At 41.5% G+C, this 23,381-nt stretch overlaps 1 protein-coding gene across 1 annotated transcript in view; it reads right to left on the bottom strand.

Moving 5' to 3' along the window:
• Positions 1-21,637, bottom strand: part of DCDC2C (doublecortin domain containing 2C) — a 55,424-nt gene extending 33,787 nt beyond the window's left edge. Inside the window, exons 1-6 of the mRNA XM_063125133.1 lie at positions 21,339-21,637; positions 16,155-16,206; positions 12,976-13,052; positions 10,016-10,147; positions 8,035-8,172; positions 974-1,022 (exon numbers count right to left, since the gene is read on the bottom strand). Coding sequence (XP_062981203.1) covers positions 974-1,022; positions 8,035-8,172; positions 10,016-10,147; positions 12,976-13,052; positions 16,155-16,206; positions 21,339-21,637 — 747 coding nt within the window. The remainder of the gene's footprint in view (positions 1-973; positions 1,023-8,034; positions 8,173-10,015; positions 10,148-12,975; positions 13,053-16,154; positions 16,207-21,338) is intronic.
• Positions 21,638-23,381: the final 1,744 nt, after the last annotated feature.

Below are 23,381 nucleotides of genomic sequence, written 5' to 3'. Positions count from 1 at the left end.
CCAGATGAAAAATGGCCCAAAGCTAGTAATACAGAAAACTAGATAGTTAAAACAAAAATGAATTTGGAGGTATTTTTAAAATAATTGTTGTTTTCTTTCATGTTTGCATATTATCTATTAAAAGGAGGCAAAAAGCTGGAACCAAACTTTTGAAATAAAATGTGTTTGCAGTTCACTTCTTATATTCTGTTTCCATGGAAATTTTGCCAGGAAACAGAATATGAGAAATGCATTTCATTTCAGGGTACCTAGAGAAACAGACAGGCTGCACTAGGTTTGATTCTCCAGGTATTTGGATCTTCAAGAGATACACTAAAAAACACAAGCTCCCCAGAGGACTGATCATGATCCACTATGTGTCTCTCAGCAGCAGTGACTGAAGGTTGTTTCCAGATTCCACACACCCCTGAAGACGACTTACATCAAGAACCTAGCCTGGAAAGATTGTACACTGAATTGTTAATGGCAATGGTCAGGATGCAAAGGGCTACTTTAGACACACCTAAGGGCTTAAGAATGCCTGGTGGAGGTTTTTATTAATCTTTTCTTGGAACAGGAGATTCCCCCTTCCATATCGATACCTGGAATTAAGAGTCCTTTCTGTTATAAAAGTGGTTTGCCTTGTGGCCCAGGGAGTTGCTGTTTTGAAAGGGGGGGAAATGTGAAGTCCACTTTAGAGTTCAAACTAGCTGCGTGGTTGTTTGTGTCTTAGCCACAGTAATTCACAATTTCTATAACACTGACTGCTCACGTGGCCATCAGAGGCTTAAAGAACTTTGGACTTGGGCCTGGAATTCTAATCCAATGACACCTTGGATCTACAAACTTCAATTATTATTATTTTTCAGTTTAGCAGTAGAAAGCTGTTGAAGTAGCAATTTTTAAAAAGTGGTGGGGGCACCATTCAAATCTAGTTGGGTCCCAGTAAGACTATTTGAAACCATTATATTGCACGTAAGGTTAAAATTCTTACCTTCTTTGGAAGGGGCTTTTCTGTAGGTCCAGGTGAACTAGAAAAAATCCTAAAATATAAGATATAATTTAACTAAAATGAGTATTTATAAGTGTAAGAATAAGTGGTTTAAATCTAATGTCATGCTAGCAGAAGTCTGCTAGTGTGCCAGGACCTTCTCCCTCTCCGCACCCACTTGCCTGAAAATCCACTTGAGAGGGTTTCTGAAGCTAGGGTGACCATATTTTGGAAACCAAAAAGGAGGACAACATGGTCAGCCTCCAAGAGGGTGTGCCCACCAACAACTGAGACATTCACCATATCTGAAAATAACTTCACTTACTCCTACTTTTGTAGCTTTTGTTGTACTTTGCTTTTGCTGTACTCTGTATGATACATTCTCCCCTTTCCTCAAATGGTTTTTTTTAAAAAACTATATTCTCACTTCGCTGCAAGCTTCTGCTGCTGTTAATGAGGTTTGCTGCCATCAGGCTGGCTGGCTGGCTGGCTTTTTTATTTTTAAATTTCAAAACTTGTGTATGATTGTCACAAGTTTCTCTACTCTAACATTAGGGTGAGTGTTGTAGGCAGTGGACACTACTTCGCCCATTCGCACTTCTCACTTATATTCATTAGCGTCTCAAGGCTTATGCGTTCGCACCACTTCACACATCCAGTCTTTGAACTCCTCTGTACTTCCTGCATAAACATGCGACTCTGAGACCCTCTTTCTAATGCCCTGACGGGCTAAGTTAGAACAGTTGTCTCTGGGTTGTCCTGTGCAGCCTCTGTTGTTTCTCTCTCTAAAAGCTCCATCACACCTTGGAAGTAACACTGGCTAACGCTGGCTACCATAGCTTCTCCGTGGACACCCAGATACTTCCTGTTTTCAAACAGGAAGTAAACAAGCCATTCAGTCCCTCGTTGTGAACACGCTGCTTCTCCCACACACAGCAGGGGAGAGCAGCAACTTCGGTTTAAAAAATATTTCATAGTTTTTCTGTTTTTTCTTGCGGCGCAAGGAAGACCAGAAGGGGCGGAAGGCGTGCGAGAGGCAGACGACGTCATGTGAGTTACCTCCAAGGAATTCGTGAGTGCTCAGTAACAAGCGTGCAATGAAACGCTCGTTGGATGGAGCTTTAAGTCACTACAGCCAAACCAAAGCCTACAGCCTCAAACAATCTCCCTCTCTCTCTGCCAAAGTCTTCTGATGGTCCAGCCGGGCTGCTCACTTGTGGATGGGGGTATTGCTTATTGCTTGGTCATGTCCGTTGACTCTTACATTAAAAACCTCCACCGCCCACCGCCTCCACCTCCTCTCCTCCCACACAACTGCTCGACTCTGAGGCACTCTGGGGGTCAAGCCAGCCTCTCATGGCCAAGCTGCAGGTGCATCTCTCTGCCTAATGCCAGCCAGCCAACATCTCCACCCTCCAGCTTCAAACAATCCTCCCCACTCTACCAAAGTCTCCCAACGGCCCAGCCAGGCTGTGCACTTGTACCCTGTGGCCAGGGATAAGGTGCCAGCTTATAGCTTGGTTGCATCCAGTGACTCGTTTTTAAAAAAATCTCTGCTGCCAGCTGCCTCTGCCTGCACCAACACTGGACTCTGAGACACTCTTAAAAGGCTCTGTGTGGCACACCAGCCTCTGAAGGCTAAGCTACAGCTGTCTCTGAGTTGTGTCTTCAGTCTAACCCTGTCTCTAAGAGATATGCCAGCCAACCAAAGCCTCCAATTTATCTATTTTTCTCTGACATGATCTTCAAACGTTCTGCATTGCATGCCAGCAGTGCAGACAGAACCTAGCTCACAAGTGAAGTAGAAGGGAGAGGGTAGTGAAGCAAAGCAACAACATGCCAGGTTCTAACAGCCGCACAAGAGGACATCTGCAAAGATGAGAGCCTCTCTCTCGCCTGGCACCTCACTGTTGGTCATGAGAGTTTTTCTCTAAGGATGCCCCTTCATCACCCATGGTGTGGAACTCTGAGAAAAAGGCCTATGGCCCCTTCTGTTTTGCCCTGTGGTTTACTTTGCTGACCTCTCCTTTCCCACATTTTGATCTGTGGACGCTTTGCCTCGGCTGAGCCCCAGGTGCCCAATTGCCCACCAAATCTGCAATGGGAAAGGCACCTTGCTCGCTCAGCACTTCTTAGCTAAAAACTGGAGATCCCCTTGATGCCAAGGGCTGAAATTGCTCAAGGTGCAAGACCCCAAAGAGGAGGTTTGACAACCTGAGTTTGAAGGATATGGCTCCAGTGGTTTTTAAAAATAATAATTTTAAAACCTCAAACTTAAAAAAATTCCTAAAAACCAACGGATGAATGCAGCTGTTCCATATTTGGCATGGTTACAGCCCTACCTAAGAGCTATCATGGTGCCAAGTTTCATCTCTTTATCTTTAAAAATGGTGGAGCTGTAAGCAGTTTTGTTAATTCCCATTAAAGTAGAGCTGCCCTATGGGTGGGGTGGATGGGAAAAATATGGATTTTTCTTCAAATTTCATAATTGCCCCCCTTCCTGGATTTGTTACCAAAAATCCTAACAAATCTGGGTTTTCTTGTCATATGGTCACCCTACGAAGCAGTTTTTTGAAGGTACATGGAGAGCTATAGGGCAGTGGTTCTCAACCTTCCTAATGCCGCGACCCTTTAATACAGTTCCTCATGTTGTGGTGACCCCCAACCATAAAATTATTTTCGTTCTTCTCTACACGATCCATTGTCATGGGATGGTTTGCTAATGAAAATAATACATAACAATAGCTTTAATAATACAAAAGATGATACATGACATAGTTCAGTCAATACAGTTTCCTAAACCATCGGAAATATGTGTTTTCCGATGGTCTTAGGCGACCCCTGTGAAAGGGTCATTCGACCCCCAAAGGGGTCCCGACCCACAGGTTCAGAACCGCTGCTTTTGGGGGAGGAGAAATTGCCTACTTCCCAGTTCCACTGACAGAACTGCTTCCATCAGCAGAATGACAGCACTGGATGCAACCCAGGACTGTTAATATAACCATCTTGACTTAATACTCTAAAAAAATATCATTATCCATAAAGACAATATTTCTGAAGTATTGGCCAAATCAGTAGGGCATAGAATATTATCTCAGTTCTGATTATGAACAAAATAAAGGCTCAAGCAGCAAAGGGAACTTGAAACCTTGGCTAGGGCAAAGATGGTTGTCCTTGGCCTTGAAGCAGTTTGTTAATTTAGGGGAAGGTCCAAATTTGATGGTGACAGAGCTTTGGCCTTTGGGAAATATAGAAATGTAATAAATACATCAATACAAATAATGAAATACTAAGCCTTGCCAGGTAATTAAAGTGCTGTATATGCTTGGTCTGAGTGCTTTATTCCCACACAAATGTAACTGGCCAGATTGTTAAAATGGTTTAAATTGGGGTGGGTGGGGCAGTAGAAAACTGCTTCAGGAACATTCTAGGATTTAAGAGTAGATTACCTAAACATCCTATGTCATCTGCAAAACATCCTATGTCATCTCCTAGTTTATATGTCTATCTTCAGCCATTCTGCTTGAAAAGTCCTTGGTGATATCCAAAAGCATGGAAATACTTACACTGTCATTGGCTGTATAAAGAGGTACCAAATATTCAGTGGACTTAACAATTAATTATTCAGTATTTTCACTACTAGCTTCTTAAACATTCTCCACCTCTGCCTGCACATTAAAATATGGAGCATTTTTTTTAATGGACAAATATTCTACTTTTTAGGAGCGGAAGTTCTAGAATAAGAATCAGCTAATGTTTAGACATTTCTTGGACAGTAGCCACATTTATTTATTTATTTTAAATAGTCCATCTTCTAACATTTTCCTCATTCCTGAAATTATAGGGGAAAGTAGGAACTGACTCCATTACAATAATTTATCCCATCATGTTTTGTTGCTTCAAACTGATCTACCTGTAATGGATCTTTAAACATTCACAAAATCAGGAAGAGGCACTCACTCTATGTATTCTATGCCTCTGAAATTTTTAATTGTGACAAAGAATTCCAGGACCAAATTCTGCAGTTAGAATAAATTATGCAGAATAGGAAGGTCTTCTATTGTCCTGTCATAATGTATTCTGTATGCATAATTTTCTGAAAATATGGAGCAGGGAATGCAAACCTGTGGACAGATGTACAGAAAACATAAAGCCAAGTTTGTTCATTTATTTTTACTTTTTGACTGTAAAGTCAGGAACATTTTCTAACTGAGATAGATTTGCTGTCAATAATTCTACCAGAACATCTTCATAACATTTTTTAACATTTATTTAAACAGACTGTTGCTTTCTTTGATCCTATCCTGTCTCCTCAGTATAGCAATTTCAAGGCAGAGTCTGGATTTAGCTGAATCAAAAGTTTAATGGGAGGACTGTCCTTCTATTCATATCCATGGGCTAAAAATAGTTATGCTATAGGTAGCATAATTATGCAATGCAATGAAAGCAGAAGTAGCTTCCTAGAAAGTTCAGAGCTCATGTAGTAAAGTTGTGCCCATAAAAACTGGGCACTCTTAACACAATCCAGAGTACAAGAAGCCGTGACCATTATTTAAATAAACAGACAGAAAGAGAGAATGAATAACCATTATAGAGGAAGTATCTACATCAAGACCTATATCAAGATAATACGATTTAATGAAAGTGTGGGCAGGGTTCCAAGTAGTCAGTCACCTGATGTATCTTGACTAAAGGAATCTGAGAGAGTCTAGGAAGAAATGTTCTAATAAAATGATCTCACTGACCTTCAGGGATGGACATCTTGAGCTAAATCAGAGCAAATGGAAATGCATTAAAGTATGCACTATGACAAGTGTTTCCTGAAAATGAGTTGCCCTCAGCTCCAACCCCATAAGCTAGGAGGAGAGGAAGGAATTTGAGAAAGTGCATCAGCAAAATCAAGAGATATTGACCGTATGACAAAAAGCCACAACCTTGGAAAATTAGGTTGGGGGATGAACACCAAGATAATTTCTTTTGCACAAAACTAACTGGAGCATTAGTTTGGAAAGCAGAAACAAGACCTGATCCAGAGATGAGAGAGGGATTCTGTCATAAGATGAAAAGAAGGCTAATCTACTTAATATCAAGTTAACTTGGGTAGTTAGGCAAGAAGTGAGGAGATAACTAACATTATTAGTGGAGCAAATAAAAGATTGGGGGTGGATGAACAATAGAAATATTTGGATAACTGAATTAATTCAAGACTGTATGGCTGGGTTAAAAGTTGCTCAACGATTCTGAAGACATGTAAATTTGAAGGGAGAAAGAAGAATTATATCCTTTCCGAGCAGAGCAAATTTGAAGGGAGGAAGCAGCCAGGATGAAACACATATGGAAATCTCTTGCATGTTACTTTGAGCCTGGGCGCTACTATTCCTCAAACAAGAGAGTAGGCCCTGGCCAGGCCAGGCCAGGCTAATGCATAAGAGAATTGTGCTGCACAATGCTTTCAACTTGACCAGCTCCCTTACTTTGTCCTGTCAAATCAAGAGCTCCAGAGAGGAAGCCAGCAAAAGGAATGTGTTGATCCCATTGACTGATTTTCTATAAAGAAAAAAATGGAGGGTAGCACCAAATGAAAAAGAATAAGGAGGGGACCATAACAAATGCTAGTAAAAAAAATTACTGATATAAGTCAAACATATTTTGCATCCTTCTTCAAGGCTTCTCTTTTCATTCTTTCAGAGTAGGGACTCTGACAGAGTTGTTATTTGGGGTTTTTCCCCCCTCTCCCTTGTTTCTTTAATGGCCATTTCAAGTGCTCCCTGCTGCTCAACAAACAAAACCGTTTACTCAGGGAGTCAAAAGTTTTGGTTCGCACGTAACAACTACTCAGAGTATGGGTTGTCGTTGAACTGTGGGTTGTTGTTGAATGGTGAATTGTTACATGTGAACCCTGCACTATGGTTTACCTATGGGTTGTTAACCACAAGCAACCCAGGAAAAGAACCCATGATTTGTTCTTGGGCTGTGAACTCTGGGCTGTTTGTGGTTAACAACCCATAGTTAAACCATAGGATTTACATGTAACAATAACCCATAAATCAACAACAACCTATGATTCAATTCATACTGTGGTTTTTTTTAATTCATCTTTTTATTGTGATTTTAATGAAATAAAATAAAATTAATTGTGCAGAAAAAGGGGGGGAGGAAAACCAAACCAAAACATTTCATACATAAGAAATATCAGTATTCTATTAAATACAAAATGCTAAAAGAAAGACAGGAAACTATGCATAAGCATCAAGAAATGCAGACCAAATATTAATATATTTATCTATTCACATTTAACCACTACTCGCACTCAGGGTTGTCATTACATGCGAACCAGGTCAAAGAGTCAAAGTGCTGTTTCCTCCGCAGCTCTGAAGACTCTATATATAAACTATTTCCAACTCTGATATGTTTGTAAATATCTGGGCAAAAGGATGACTATTACTTTTTAAAATAATGGTTTCCACTTCATTATGTAGCACAGTAGATAAATCAGAATTCATTTTAGAAATAATTTTGCCATGTTTCTATGAACCTTACATAATGGACAAAACAGCAAGATCAGTAGTTAACAACATTAATTAGATTTATCAAAACATGTGTGTTCAATAGTTTAAAAAAAGGAACAGAAACAATGACACAGATGCTACTGGTACAAAATATCTATTGGTGCTATAAACCATTATTATTAATGCTAAAACTAACAACCCAGCATTTTCTATAATTAACCTTTTATTCCAACAGCCTGATCCTAAATATATTAGGTACAACAAAAAGAAAATTTAGTGTGTCTAAGTACCCTTTAGTTAAACACAACCCAAGTGTTTAACATGTGCATTGAACGCCACAGATTTCAATGGCATTTCAAAGATTTAGATATTCACCAAAATAATGTCTGTTGCAGAAGCTGTGAACTGTCAAAATCATCATCAAAATAGTTATCATCAAAATTCCCATCTTAACCTGACCAAAGAGAGGGGGGTTGGCTGAGGAATAAACCCAGCTTTCAGGACCCTACCAATATAACACCAGTTTAGAGAGAGCGACAGGAAGACTACACTCACCGCCGAATATCTTCTGGAACTTTAGGATGTTGCCAGTATAGCAAAGGCTGAAATTTTTCTTTACTACTTCCAACATAAAATTGGTTATCTTCTAAATCATCAGGTCCTTGTACACGTTGGCCATTTAAAGTATGTAGCCTTAAGCAAAGTAAATTGACAAAAGTAAATATCTCATTCCCATAAACAGAGCAGAATGCAATCCTTCCAATATGCATACTTAGATTACCAGCTTTACTATTTTTAATGGTTCCTATTATATTATATATTATTTCCAATCTGCAGAGGAGAGTGACTGCACTTAAGTAGCTAAAACATCTTAAAAGTAACATAATAATAATAATAATAATAATGATAATAATAATCACAATATAAATATTAATAAAGAAAAACTCATCAGGATCCTTCCTACAAGGCAAATGGACAATTCATTATATTGAATGAATTTATCAAGAATTTGTTCAACTTCCCTCCAATCCCCTTAGCCTCCTTTTACATACTTTTAACTCCCTTGCCCTACGATGTTCTAAGCACCTCCTTAGCCAGTTTCCTGCTTCTGACATATTTAAATAAAATGTTATTGGTCTTAATATTTTCAACAATGAGCTAAAAATAATAATCTCTACTTGTCTGCTTGCAATTGGGGGCAGAGGTGGGGAGAAGTTCCTTTATGTTCTTCATCTTGGGCCAAGATGTCAATTTTCTAAAGGAAGACTTCTTGCCTCTGATAGCTTCCTTGACTCTGCTCATTAATTACACTGGCACCTTCTCGAACTTGGTAGAAGCTTTCCTGATCTGTGGTAGACATTCTCAAGATTTCTAGAGAGATTTTTAGTTTCTCTACATTAAGAAAAATCCCGCACCTTTACCAGGCTTTCTTCTTCTGGAGTCTTTCCAGGTTTACAATGGGCTCCCTTAGAGGGCAAACACATGATCTGGAATTGAAAACTTCCTTTCTTGGCAAAGCTCTATATGTTTAATGAAACAGAACCATCAAGTTTCTGTTTTATAGCACTACCTCTGCATTACACACAGCCAATATAGCGCTATTAACTTTTATTACAGCTTATCTCCAATCATTTTGAAATCAGGATAAAGGGGAGAAGTGCAAGAGATGTCCTGGATGTTGATGATGCCATGTAAAGGACCTGCAAAATCCTGTGAGTGACTAATCATGAGTATGCAGTAAATCGCTCGTATAGAGAAGCTCTTTACCTTGCCGATTTCCCCTTCCAACTCCCTTTTTAGCCGTCCTCTAATTTTCTCTTTTGGTGTCAAATGTGACTGTGTTGGACTTCCTTGGCAATTGGCAATTGTCCATTTACATATATGTTGAATCTGATAGTGGTCACTGTGGCCCATACAACTGGATATTTATCATACTAAAAAGAAACTGTCCTTAGAAGTATTTCCACAATTGCCATGAGGTTTCTTACCATACACAGGAGTAAGATATTAAGATTATTTTAGGGAGCAATCCTATGGCCTCTAGACATTGTCTTAGAGGCCATAGGACACTAGGGAACTCCCTTCTCCATGATTGGAAACAGCGCTCTGACCTCGGAAGGGGAGTCGGAGATCCGACACCCTTCCCCGCCCCCTCACAGCTGGTGCGGAAAGAATCACGCTGACTGGCCTCCAACTTCAGAAAATTCATCGTGGAGAAGAGGAAAAGGCAGTGTTCCAGTGGGCAGACAGGGAAGGACACGGAGAGCTGGGATACTAAAGCACCATTGCCAAATGGGCAAAAAAGCCCACCTAGCAAAATACACAGGGCGGGAGGATAGGGACGTGAAGATCAACTCCACCACTCCCCCCATCCTGCAAAGGCTGATCAGAAGCCTTCAAGATTGTGGGCTTTTGATCATCCTATTGATTGCTCCCTTAATCAGCATAGCACTGTTAGAAAGATTAAGCAAGCTTTTAACATAACAAAACCATTCTCTTTTAGTACCTGTATTATATTTCACGCTGCACTGCTTACCTTTGAATACCCCCAGAACGAGGAAATACTTTTTCATTTATCACTCCAAGGACAGCGTTCCAACTTTTCAGTGTAAACTTGGGTATGAGAATTTTAACAGGTGGTATCAACATATCTCCATTTGTGAAAACACTACACAAAGGATACACACAAAAGTGTTTTTCAATAAGTGATGTTATTGAAAGGAATGTATGAGAAAATCACTTTGACAAGAAGATTTTTCATTAGGGATCCAGCAGCAGGTTTAAAATCTTAACCTATTCGTTAAAACATTTAAACTTCAGATAGTATTGTAAATTTTTATACATTTCCATCTGACATGATGAGGAGCCAAAAGTGAAATACACCCAGTCGGAGAACCCAAGAAAGATATAGCCTTTGAAAATTCAATTACTTTCTCTCTATACCAACCAAAGATGTCCTCAACAATTCCCAGAGGAAATAAAGTACAATCCTTTTAAAGAGATAATAGAATCAATTGATTTCTCCACTGAAGCTCATGTTAGAAAATGATTCTTCCTGTACTTGCAAGAATACATGGAACAACTGTGGGACTAAAGTTGCAATCTTAAGTATACTGACCTGGAAGTTAAGTCAAAATGAAACCAAAGGGGCTTACTGCTGAATAAATAAGATTAGGACTCCGCTGCAAAAGTTTTCTTTTAAAATAAATAAATAGATAAAACCAACATTAAACTTGTTTAAATATCTCTATATTTTTGCAATATGGCTATTCCAGGACTCCACTTGTCTATTTTTTCTTTATTTGTGTATGTAGGGAGGAGATGTCTATCTTAAAAAAGCACCAACGTATGCAATATAGTAACAAAATTTGCTGCAAACAATTTTCTGAACACTGCTGTTAATTCCCTTAAGGCGCAACTCTATGCACGTTTAGACATAAAAAAATCCTACAACTCCCAGCATGCCCCAATGTGGCTGGCTGGGGCATGTTGGGAGTTGTAGGACTTTTTTTTCTGTCTAAACATGCATAGAATTGCGCCTTTAAGCATTTTGCTGCAAAAGGGGAGGTATTTCACTCACATAAAAAGCTAAATAATATAGCTGACCACCTAGACGATTGAGGAGAATATCACTACAGTAATGTAATCAATGCTGGGAGATCCAGCTATTAATACTTAATGCCAACATGCTTCCTGTTTTTGTGACCTACTCTAGCTCTGCACTGCAGTATCTCAATAAAATTACCTGCGGCAACAGTGGGCTGTTACTTTAAGTGTTATTGTAGGCACAATGTTAGCTAGTAAAAACATTTAAATATCATCTTTAGTATAGTAACATACCAAAAATTACACAAACTACCTAGATGGACCAAACAAGTCTGGTTTCAAGCCAAATATTTATGTCTGGCTGCTTCTTTAAAAGAAAATTGTAAAGCAATGAAGGCTGTTTTTAGAGGATATTTGGGGCCATCTAGTGGAATTCTCAGTATATAGATATCAAATGTGGATCCTGCATTGAAATGAAACTAATTTTCAAATATACTATGACTATAATAAATATGGAAAGTATCAGAAATGTCCTTCTTGTCCTTTCTAGCTAAGGACACCCTAGCCCATTTTAAAGTACATTAAAACATTATCACTGATGCCCTTTGTTTCTTTATGCATCTCAGAACTTCAAAAAACTGAGATTTATAACAGTGTTAACTATCACCATTATGTGATCCTCACAAGTAATGGTTCAAATAAAAGTAGTTCAGTGCTTAAAATACAGAACACCATATAAGCTTTGACTCAGAGGTTCCTTACTATTATTCTACCTAAACCAACTTTAGATCTTGGTCTCTGTTAAGCTGGACCACTGTTACGCAAGTGAGATCTGTGACACTGCCCTATAAAGGAACTAAAGACTCACTCTGAGGCGCTTTTCAAACACAAAGCAAACCAGCTTCTGTACTTTATTTATTACAGTTTTATCCCATCCTTCCTCAGGAACTTAGGGCAGCATACTTGATTTTCTCCTCCTCTCCCACAACAGCCCTATGAGGTAGGTTAGGCTGAGAGATAATGGCCAGGTTCAGACAATCAGTGGGGGAAACAACACATCAGCAGTTGTTTCTCCTACTAAGGGCGTTCCTAGACGAGGCCTTAGCGCGCCTTGAGAGCCGTTTTCCCTGCTGTGCTTCCACATGACGCACAGGGGAATCCGGCACCAGGCTGCACTGAAGCCTCCTCTAACGCGCCATAAGCGAAGTCACTTATGGCGCGCCTTTTCCCCAGCCCCGGCCTGAGGCCGGAGCTGCGGAACGTCTAGAGACTTCCGTGGCTTTTTGCGGCTACTCGCTTACTCGCGAGTAGCCGCAAAAAGCCGTGGACTGCCCACAGCGCTGTGCCCATCGGCCGGGGGGAGGAGATCCCGGGGGTGGGGGAGAAGGGAGCACAGACGACACAGAACACACACACACACGGAGGGAGAAGAAGCACAGACGGCACAGAACACACACACACACAGAGGGAGAAGGAGAAGAGACGACACACGGGACACGGAGGGAGAGAAAGATCAGGAAGAGATCAGGAGCGGATGGGCGGGTTAACTAAAAAAAACCCTTACCTTCTCCACAGTCTTCGGGCCGCACGTGGCCCCTTTAAACTTTTTTTAAAAATGGCGGACACTGCAGGGATCCCGAGGTCCCTGCGCGTCCCGCGTCTGGAAGCCCGGGCAGCACGCGCTAACATCAGCGCACCGTCGCCCCGCCTCCCTGCCGGCTTATCCCGGCAGGTCTAGCAAAGCCTTAATTGTCAGAACCTGGCCAATGACTGCTCCAAGGTCACCGAATAAGATTCATAGCTGAGCAGAGATTGGAACTCAAATTTCACCAGTCCCAATCCAATACTCAAACCATCACAGATGTTTTTCCTTTCAAATGGACATAGGCTATAACTGAAAATTTGCTTATTACTTATGCAGGTGCTAACTATTTTAAAATACAGACTTACTTAATATTCCGTGGCTTATTATAGAAAGATTGCCATTTAGAAGGTACTTTTATATTACTGTGGACTACTGGTCGAATCTGCAAGGAAAAAAAAAAGAACACAGATTATATGACGCAAAAGGTTTATAAGAGCTCATCCTTAAAGCTGACAGTATATGTAGATAAAATGCTATATCTAAGCTTTCATCCTTGCTCAGAAATAAGATGCTGAATTTGGAGAGATCTACCAGGATCTAAAAAGCCAAATTCATATCTCTTATATGAAATTCACTTCCTTATATGCCTTGATATAGGGATTCAATGGCCTTTTAGGCCCCTTCCAGGGGGGATCTACACTACTGCTTTTAAAGCGCTTTAAAGCACTTTTGAAAACGTTTTGAAAACTGTATATGCAGTGTGTCCTGGGCCCCAACAGTTGTCAAAACTGTTATAAAGTGTTTTAAAGCGCTTTAAAGCAGTAGTGTAGATCCCCCCCAGCTCTACTATTCTATGATTCCTAAGTCACTGTGACAACTACTGACAAGAATAAATCTGCCAAAGGATTGTCCAGCAGAATTATGAAATTCTCTCCCTCAGAGCCAAATGTGGCAAATCCATAATCGAAATCTCCGGTGAATTTTGTACATGTGAATTAGGGTGACCATATACAGGGCTCCTGTATCTTTAACAGTTGCATAGAAAAGGAAATTTCAGCAGGTATCATTTGTATATATGGAGAACCTGGTGAAATTCCCTCTTCATCACAGCAGTTAAAGCTGCAGGAGCTATACTAGAGTGACCAGATTTAAAAGAGGCCAGGGCACCTGCAGCTTTAACTGTTGTGATGAAGAGGAAATTTCACCAGGTTCCCCATATATACAAATGACACCTGCTGAAATTTCCTTTTCAATACAACTGTTAAAGATACAGGAGTCCTGCAGCTGCCAGCCGAGAGGGAGATTCGGATTGGGGCCACAGCTCTGGTGAAGTGGAGAGGTTAATACTTTCTCCCATGCTGTTTTCTTGATTAAAATCTCCCTGAAGGAGCTATTTTTTCCTTCCAGCAAACTTACAGGTATCACATGAGCACATGTACATTTTGCCCTGTGGACAAAGAGCAGCTTCAGAGAGGGGGGACTTTAATCCAAGAAATAGGCTAAACCTCCCTTCCTCAGAGCCATGGTCCCACTGCTGCTGTTAAAAATGTGGGAGATGCTATTCACAGTGCAATGGCCTAGCTCTTTTGCAATGCTGTGAAAGAGAAGCTGCTTTGGCATGATGGAAGCATTCTAGGCAATTAAAAATCAGTTGACAAAGACTGGGGGCTGAATTACACAATATGTTAAATATACAGCATGCAGCTTGCATTTTTTTTTCTTTTTTCCTTTACAAGTAAGTATGGATCAGAAACACCACGAGGTCCCGAGGAGGGTTTGTTTTTTTCCATCGAAGGCTTTTTTCCCCCTAGCCTCTCGCAGGAGTGGAAGAGTGAATTTAGGAACACAATCAAAAATCCAGTTGGGCAATGCCTTTATTAAGAGCAACCAAAATCCCACAAAATCATGCAAGCTTTCAAATTCCTCAGAACTCTTCATCAGTCATAAAAGGAGGGGGCAGTGGAAGAAGCAGTCCATAAAACTGGATTACTGCCAACTCCTGTGTTTTCAGAAATGGAGATCAGCCTACATCCCAAAATGCATTGCCAGGTGTAATCTGATATCTGCAACACATACCACTGGTTAATTCATTCAGACGGCAACTCTCCATTTCAAGACTGGGTCTATCTAAATTGCAGACCTCATGGCTATAACATGTGGCCAATATTTTGGACTTCGTTTCTCCCCCTCCCCCCCCCCCCCCCAATATCCCTATTTTTTTGCCTGATGAAGAGTTCTAGCAACTAGAAAGCTTGCAGAGTTTTGTGGAAGTTTGCTTGCTCCTAATAAAGATATTCCTCAACCGTAGATCAGGGTTTCCCCCCCCCCCCCCCCATGGACCACAACACAGCTAACTTTTTTTTTAGGGGAAGGTGGAATCAATCAAAGGTTTAGACCTCTCTATCTGCATGTGGTGTCCCGATCTGGATTGGCGGTCTGTGTGCTTACTTGTAAGTAAAATGGAAAAGAAAAAGAGTAAGCTGCATGCTACATATTGAATATATCATGCAGTTTAGCCCAACAGTGAATGGGAGTCAGACTGAATGAGAGGGGAGTCAGTCAAGAGAGTTTCACCACATTTGGATGTAGCATTAAACCAGGGACGGCAGGAGATACAGGAGATCTCTGGGTAATTTGCAGTAAATTGGAAAGGATTTCTGACTCCAAATTGTTTAACCACAGCAACAACAAAATGACTTCCTTCTTCCCAAATTTATACTGCTGAAATGAAGAATGCTTGGGGCAACCAGGAGTGTTTTTGTGTGTGAAAGGACTTCCATTCAGTACTGGTACTCAAACTAAATTCCTTAGAATTCTTAAAGTCTAAGAGAGCGTCCTAGAGCCCATAGGATAGCTTGGGAGTCAGACATCTGACCCCTGACCCTTTGCAGCCAGCATGGAGAAAACTGGCTGCCTCTCCAAATTTAGAAAGTCAACCTTGGAGAGAGGGGAAATGGAGCATTCTGCTGGGCAAGGAGACCAGAGAGGCCAGGATATGATTTATCCTGAGCCTCCTCCTTCCTTCTCCCTCCAAAGTGCCCTTGCTAGACTGGCTAAAAAGACTAACAAAAATATAGGAGATCAGAGGACGAGTAGGCAAAGATCACCTCCGCCGCTCCTCCTGCCCTGACAACTTCAGCCTAGCAGCAGAACATAGGTATCTCAGAAGCCTCTGAGTTCAATATGTCTTTGGCATCAAGTTCTAGTTGGTGGATATCAGGGTTCTAATTAAAAACAGAGCAGATCCCACAAGCCTGAAGTCTGCACATGGGGAAGGGATGTGTGGCCCTCCAGATGTTGTTGGACTACAACTCCCATCAGCTACCAAATGGCCATCTAGAGGGCCACAATTTTTTTTACATATAACATACAAAATCGCTTGATAAATTCAGGATGTCTAAACATAGCAAAAATTGAGAATGATGTAATAACAATCATGCCTTCAACTTTTCTTTTTGAATTAGCTTGTAAATGAAATGCTGAAAAAGGTAACCAATTGTTTCCTCCTGCCGACTACTGGAAATGGCACTGATTAAATACTCACTATGTCATCCCTCTTCTTTCTTTGAGGTTTCTTTGCCCCTATATTGTAGTAACTGAAGGAAAAATATAATTAAATTAAAGCATTTTTTATTCAACAGCTTGTAAATTCAGTTAAACATTTTAGTCTAGTATACCAAATCCATCAGCCCCATATTATACAGGGGTCAATTGTATACAGAGTTTCTTACTCAATTCAATCCAACACCAGAACAGAAACTGCACCATCAGGTACAGACAACTGACTGTAAACAAGCTACTGGTTTTGAAGACTGGTTTTCAGGAAGTGGTGGAAGGTAGGCTTGCAAGTCAATACAAGCCCATCTCATGTTACCAGATCAGCTCCATGAAAACTGAACCAGAAGGCACACATTTATTTATTTTTTAAAAGATCAATGAATCCGCTAAAGGCCACACATAGTAACATTCAGCTTTTTGACATATGGTTTATTTCACAGAAAACATCTAAGCACCACCACAAACAAAAAAGCATGTGGTAAAGTAACAATACCTTACTGCGTAAATAAATATGCTTTAGATCCAAAGTCCGTCTATTTTAAATGTAGGTTCTACAGTGTCATTTTCAGCTCTTCAACTTTGTAAGTACCAGGTTTCATAGCTCATGCATGTACAAGTACATAAGATACAGAAGAGCTTATACATTCCATATTTACTCCAAATGTAGTGAACTTTATAGAAAGCTGGGAAATGTGATTTTTGTCCTCTGCCCAAAGCACTAAAAAACAAATAAATAAGAATTCACTTGATGGGACATCACCAACAATCAATTCTTTAAACATTTTCAAAGAAATGTGCACCATCAGTAATTTTGATGCACAAGCAGAAATCATGGATCAATTAAAACAACTATTATAGACAATGGATTATTTAATTAACATACTACTATCTCAGCCTATCAAAAGCCATCAAATTGGATGAATTTAACAATCATTGCACTAATTCAAGTTTCTTGATACAAAAAATAATTAATTACTCAATGATGTTGCCTTAGTTTATTAACTATTTGTTAGTTAAAAGGCAAAATTGAGTAAATATATTGAAAATAATTTCTGAATTATTTTTAAATGGAACTATAAATACTGGACAGGAGATGACTTTACAGTCATGAATATTATGCACAAATATGTTGCTCACATAGACATATAGCTGTACAAAACAACAGTCATGCTCTATTTGTACAGAGAAAAGTGGGTTCAAACAAAACTCCTGCCTTTTATATACCACTTTCATACTGCTTTCATAGTGGAATATCCTGTTTGGTATAGATGAGCCCATGGTCAATATTTTCATCAAGCTGTACACTACAACCCCTAGCTCTCTTTCTTGGTCAGTCACTGCTACTCAGATCCCATCAGCATACAGTATATGTGAAATTGGGATTTTTGGCCCCAACATGCATCACTTTAAACTTGCTTACATTGAATCACATTGGCCTTTTTGATGCCCATTTTCCCAGTTTGGAGACATCCTTTTGGAGCTGTTTGCAGACCTTTTTTGTTTTAACCACTCTGATTACTTCGGTTTCATCAGCAAACTTGGCCATCTCACTGCTCATTCTTAATTTAAGATCATTTATGAACAATCTGAAATGCATTTGTCCCAATACAGATCCCTGTGGTATCTCACTGTTTACATTTCTCAAAAGCCATTGTAAAGAATCAGAATGTCACTGTCCCTATGCTGCAAATATAGCACTTTAAGCAACCAAGTGTTATTTCTAGAACATGTGTAAACAAGTGGTCTTTACTTGTGATAGTATTCTTCAAAAGGACTGTATTCTGCAACAATGACGTTCCCAGATGCCATGGTTTAAATACGCATTTGAAAAAAGTTCATCTTTTATCTGCTCTGTTAACCTCTAACATGCATAACTGCAGTTTGATTCACATTTCCCAGAAGTAGGCACAGCTGGCAAAACAAATTAAGTTAGAAAAGGCATCCTGATCATATTTGCTATCTGAAAATCAAGCAGTAAAGCTGGGTTCAGGAGAATCTACAAGGTGCACATCTGAAGGCCAATAACCATGAACCAGACTATCATCACAATCCAATCTTATCTGGATGGAGCTTCAGTTTATTGGCCCTCATCCAGCCCATTATGATTCCAGGAAACAATTCAGGGATTCGACTGCCATTCTGAACTTTAAGAAAGAAAAGCAGTATAATTCATTGTCATTAATATGCTGATGACACCAAATCCCAAATCCTCACAACAACTTCTCCCAGTAGTTTAATGTAGATGTTAAACAGCATTGGGAGACATAACAGAACCTGCAGTACCCCACAGGTTAATTTCCATGGGTTGGAGTGAATTGCAAATGCTGCAGGAGACCATTCCTTTACTCTGAAATAATACAATTCATTGATTGCCTTTACTGGGCTAAGGGACTGAGGGCGTTACTAGACGAGGCTCTAGCGCGCGTTACCTTCCGCAGTCACGTCGAGGCTTCCAGATGACGTTCACGAGGATCCGCCGTTATCCCGCGGTGAAGCCTCTTTCTCCCGACTTTAAAAAAGTGAGTTTTAGGGCGCCTTTTCCTGCTGTCCCGCGGTAATTCGGAGTACGTGTGGGAGGATGTGAGGTCACTGCGGTCGGCACTGGTCAGGAAAAGGCGTGCTAAGGGGGAGTGGTCAGTGGCTTCGGTCAAGCCGCCTCCGCCATTTGCGCGCAGTCCGCCAGCTGGGGCAGCGCGGCGGAGCGGCTTTTTTTTATTATTTCCCCAGTGACAGTTTGCGCAGGACCGGAGGACCGGAAAAGTGGCTGGTGACTCCTTGCGGTGGGCAGCTACCGTGGCCGCATAATGGCGGTGCTGTACGCTGCCTGTTAGTGTGGGTACCAGGCTGGCAGAGGGCAGAGCTGTTTGTGGGCTGCTGCCATGGCTACGGCCAGATGTGGGTTGGCTCCTTGGGATGGGGCACAGGGCACAGAGGCGGTCATCGCCGCCGACACCTCAGAGGCATGATGGGAGATGTAGGCACAGAGTGGCCATGCATTTACGATTGACCTCGGGTCATATGACACCCGCCACGACCCCCATCAGGAAGTGAGCGCATCAATGTTGACCCTCAACAGCACCAGCAGCACTTCAGCTGGCACTGGCACTGCCGCCGCTGCCGCCGCCAGGGCCGGCGGCGGCATCGCTGACGGCTGCGCAAGTTTGCGGTCTTTCGGACGTGCGCAAACCGTGCAGCGAGCGAAAAAAAAAGCCGCGGCAATCAGGCCGGTGTGGCTGCGCAACCGTTCTCGCGGCGGCAGCAGCACAACCGGCGCAAACTTCCGCCACAAATTGAAGGCAGGTGTGGAGCATGAGGCGTCACGGCTGAACGGGAAAAGCCGCTTTCACCGCTCCTCAACGACGGAACACCCGGTAGGTCTAGCAACGCCCTGAAACATTAGTATACCCATATCTTCTATGTTCTGTTACAAACTGGCCAGATAAAAAAGGGCAAGACATTACAGAACAAATTCCAAAGGAACAGCTGTGCTTGTAGCAAAAGCCATGTCAACAGCTCACCATGGGAGCTATTGCAGGAAGTAACCTACTTCACTGGATGCAAATGTCAGGGAATTAATGTTGCCAGCCAGTGTGCTGTATGCACCAAGAGTCAAGGGAACAACTCCCTAAATGAACAGTAACTCACTAAAGTTACAGTCCTATGTATATTTATTTGGGACTAAGCCCTAAGGAGCTTAGTGAGGTTTAACTATGAGTACCTTTGCACGGGATTCGGAGGAAAAACTTTGACAACCATCTTTAGATAATTAGATTACCTTTGAAGTTCCTTCCAACTCTATTCTATAAAAGGAGAACCAATATATTCCCACCTTGAGTTATTTATTTATTTATTTATTGCATTTATATACCGCTCCATAGCCGAAGCTCTCTGGGCGGTTTACAAAGTTAACCATGGACAGGCTATTGCCACAAATGGAACAATGACATCCTCAACCTACATCTAATGCAGGCAGTTGCTGAAAATTGACATAAATAAAGGTCCCTGCTCAACAAGCGTTTTGCCAGTTGGCCCCAATGCTGACATGCTAATCACCACTACCACTTCAAAGAGCAATTAGTCAAGCCTAACCACTACTTTTTTTGCCACTCTCCACTTCCTGTAGAAAGATTCGGAAGCAAGAGATCTGTGAACAAAGGTGTGCGAGAGACCCTTTGTCTGTTCGACACATGCTTTTATAGGTCTGTTCCCAGACAATTTCTCAGTTGAAATGGAACAGGGGGGGGTGGAAAAAACCCACCACCCTCTTCTTTACATACCCCTCTTACTTTCCCATATGCCTCTTCTTATTCAGGAAAGAAAAGGGGGAGAAACAGAAAGCCAAATTCCATCTTGCCTTAGATTAATTTAAGCAACTAGAAGAACAAAAGAAAGAAAAGGTAGGGGGGGCAGGACAACCCCTCTGAAGATACATGCCCTAATGAAGATGCACCAGTGGAGTGAAGGAGACACAAAGTAGGAAAAGTTTCCTGAATTAGAATCCAAGACCATTCTACCTATTTTGGGCAGTTCTACACAGGAGGGACTTGGATGCCTTCATGGCTATATTGCAGCCATGCTGACCCTATAATTCCCCCCTGGCAGACCCAGAGAACTGCAAGGTCAATGCAGGTAGCAGAGTCCACATGGCAGAAGGATGCACAAGCCCTTTTTCAATATGGTCCCTTTAATTTTCTAGTAGTATTTCCCAGTTATGCTCTAAGGTGCCAGGCATGGCATACAGATTGCTGGTGTGCTGTTATAATTTTATGCTTTGGGAATGCAGGAGGAAAAAGCCTTGGTGAAAAGGTTACATTTTAAATTTTTTCTCTGGAATAAAGTGTATCTTGGAAACTTTTACTAGCAAACACAATTCCATTGTTTTTGCATATTTTGATACACTGGGCTAGATTTATGTCAGCTAAGTTCCTCTTCACTGCATTTATTCAACGTCCTCGTCCTAAAATCTGATGAAATGGACAGAGCCTGTGAAAATTTCATCTTTAAATGTTCATCTGGATCCAAATGTTCATTTGGATTCCTGCACTGAGCAGGGGGTTGGACTCGATGGCCTTACAGGCCCCTTCCTATTCTACAATTCTATGACACAAGACTCTTTGTTGTTTTGCTGCAACACGCTAACATAGCTCCTCGTCTACAAATCGATACTTACTTCAGTTTCCTAAACTTTTCCCTGCCGGCAACCACATATCTGCCTCCCTGCTCCAAGTCAGGCAGGTCCATAACAGAATGCCCTTGCCGAGGCGTGTATATATTCCTCACCCCAAAGGGTGTGGGCACACCTTCGTTCAGCTGTATCATGAAGGCTTCAAAGTTGGGCACGTATCGATGGTTGATGACAAACTTCCTTCCCAAATAGTAGGGGTCCCCATTACGGTATACCCAAATTGTCCGGGCAGGAGTTGCATCTATCAGGCTGTATACGGCACGGGGCTGTGTTGCTCCCACCATGTCAAACCCACTAGTTTAGACACTAGTCTAGACAGGGGTCAGGACAGAACACACTACAGGTGCATCCAAAAACCAAATAGAAGCCTCCCATCCACCCTCAAAGCAAGGGAATTGGAGGAGAGGAGGAGGCTTCAGATACCGCTGGACTTCCTGGCTTAGATGATGGGGCAGCTTCTCCAACCTCCTACTTCATCGTGTCTCCAAAGCGGGTCCCCACCCACCCACCGACTAGCCCCACTCCCTGGGTCTTCCAAGGAGCAGCTTTGTCTCGCCCACCTCAGCCCCAGAGGGCGTGACGTCACGTGAAGGGGGAGGATTGTGACTCACCGTCCCCAGCAAATAAAACGGCTCTCCGCGCGGGGAGGGGGTGGGGGTAAGGGAGAGACGGGGCCGTTTCCTTGGAAACGGATTGGGCGGGGGTGGCGACGGCAGGCTGCGAGTCACGGCCTGGGCTTCCAAATTGCCCTGAGGGCTACGCCGCGGGGATCGCGAACCTTTGGAATGAAAAAGGCGGGAAGCGCGGCGGGAATCGAACACAGCTCCTACTTAAGAGTCGACCCCTTGACATGTCAATGCGTCGACTCTTAAGTAGGAGCTGTGTTCGATTTTACCCCTTCTCTAGGGTGGCCGCTTCTCCCCTCGGTTCGCAGCAGTTTCTCTGCGGTATCAACGGAGTCCCCCGCTGCTCCTTCCCTTCCTGCAGGCAGCAGGACGGCCTGGCTGTCGCAACGCCACAGACTCCCAAGTCCCGTCGCCATTCATTAAAAGTTACCGACGCTTCTGTCTCTCTTCAAACCTGACTTTTTTAAAAAAAAAAAATTACCTCAGCAGCTCTTCCCCTTCATTGCCGTCGCCTCAAAAGTACCACTTCATTCTTCTCCAAAGAGTTCAGGGCAGCTAATATATATTTTCCAGGTGGTCACACATCCAGGGACTCAAAAGTTAGATCTGCTTATTATTCTCACTAAATTGATTCATGTATTCTCATAGGGTTATTAACTGTCAATGGGCTTTTTAAAAATGCTACAAGGATGCTTTTAGGATGTTTGAACAATGTATACTATGTTTTTAATCAGTATTTTATGTATTTTATAAATACTGCTGTTCCCTGCCTTGATCAAAATGAAGAGGTGGGTAAGAAATTTTACTTCTTCTTCTTCTTATTATTATTATTATTATTAATATTATTATTATTACAAGGGATGGCATGGTCATGGTGTCTTATCAATTTTCTCGCAGTTGATTTAGCTTTAATATTATAGGAGCAGATAACCACAAAGAGACACAAGTGGGAGGATGTCTGTCCCTCTCTTTCAGTGTGTTGGTGTGTCCCAGCCCCTGAACACACACACACACAAAGCACCAACAATTAAGAGGTATTTTGTTTTTTAAGAATGATATGATGAAGTAGACGGAAGCCCAGAATTGTAAGTATGCAACATACTCATGTGGTAGTGTAAATATACTTTTATTATAGTATAATTCATAAATGAAAAGCGTTTAAGATGGAAAAAGGGGAAAGAATAAAGACACAGTTTCAAATCTAAACAAAATATTACTAAAATATTAGTTCTCCGTACTCAAACTCGAAATATATTCAAGTATTTCTCAGGTGACCAAGTCATTCTTGCTCTCAGTTTTGATAAGGTTAATGTTTCCAGAATCTGTAAAACCCTTTCATCCTAAGCAAGCTTTCTCAAAGTAAGTTCTATCAAAACCCTAGGAATTACATCCAAGTAAACGT

This window comes from Elgaria multicarinata, chromosome 4, assembly GCF_023053635.1.
Source record: "Elgaria multicarinata webbii isolate HBS135686 ecotype San Diego chromosome 4, rElgMul1.1.pri, whole genome shotgun sequence".
Classification (NCBI taxonomy): Eukaryota; Metazoa; Chordata; class Lepidosauria; order Squamata; family Anguidae; genus Elgaria; species Elgaria multicarinata.
This window is presented reverse-complemented; position numbering and strand designations above follow the sequence as displayed.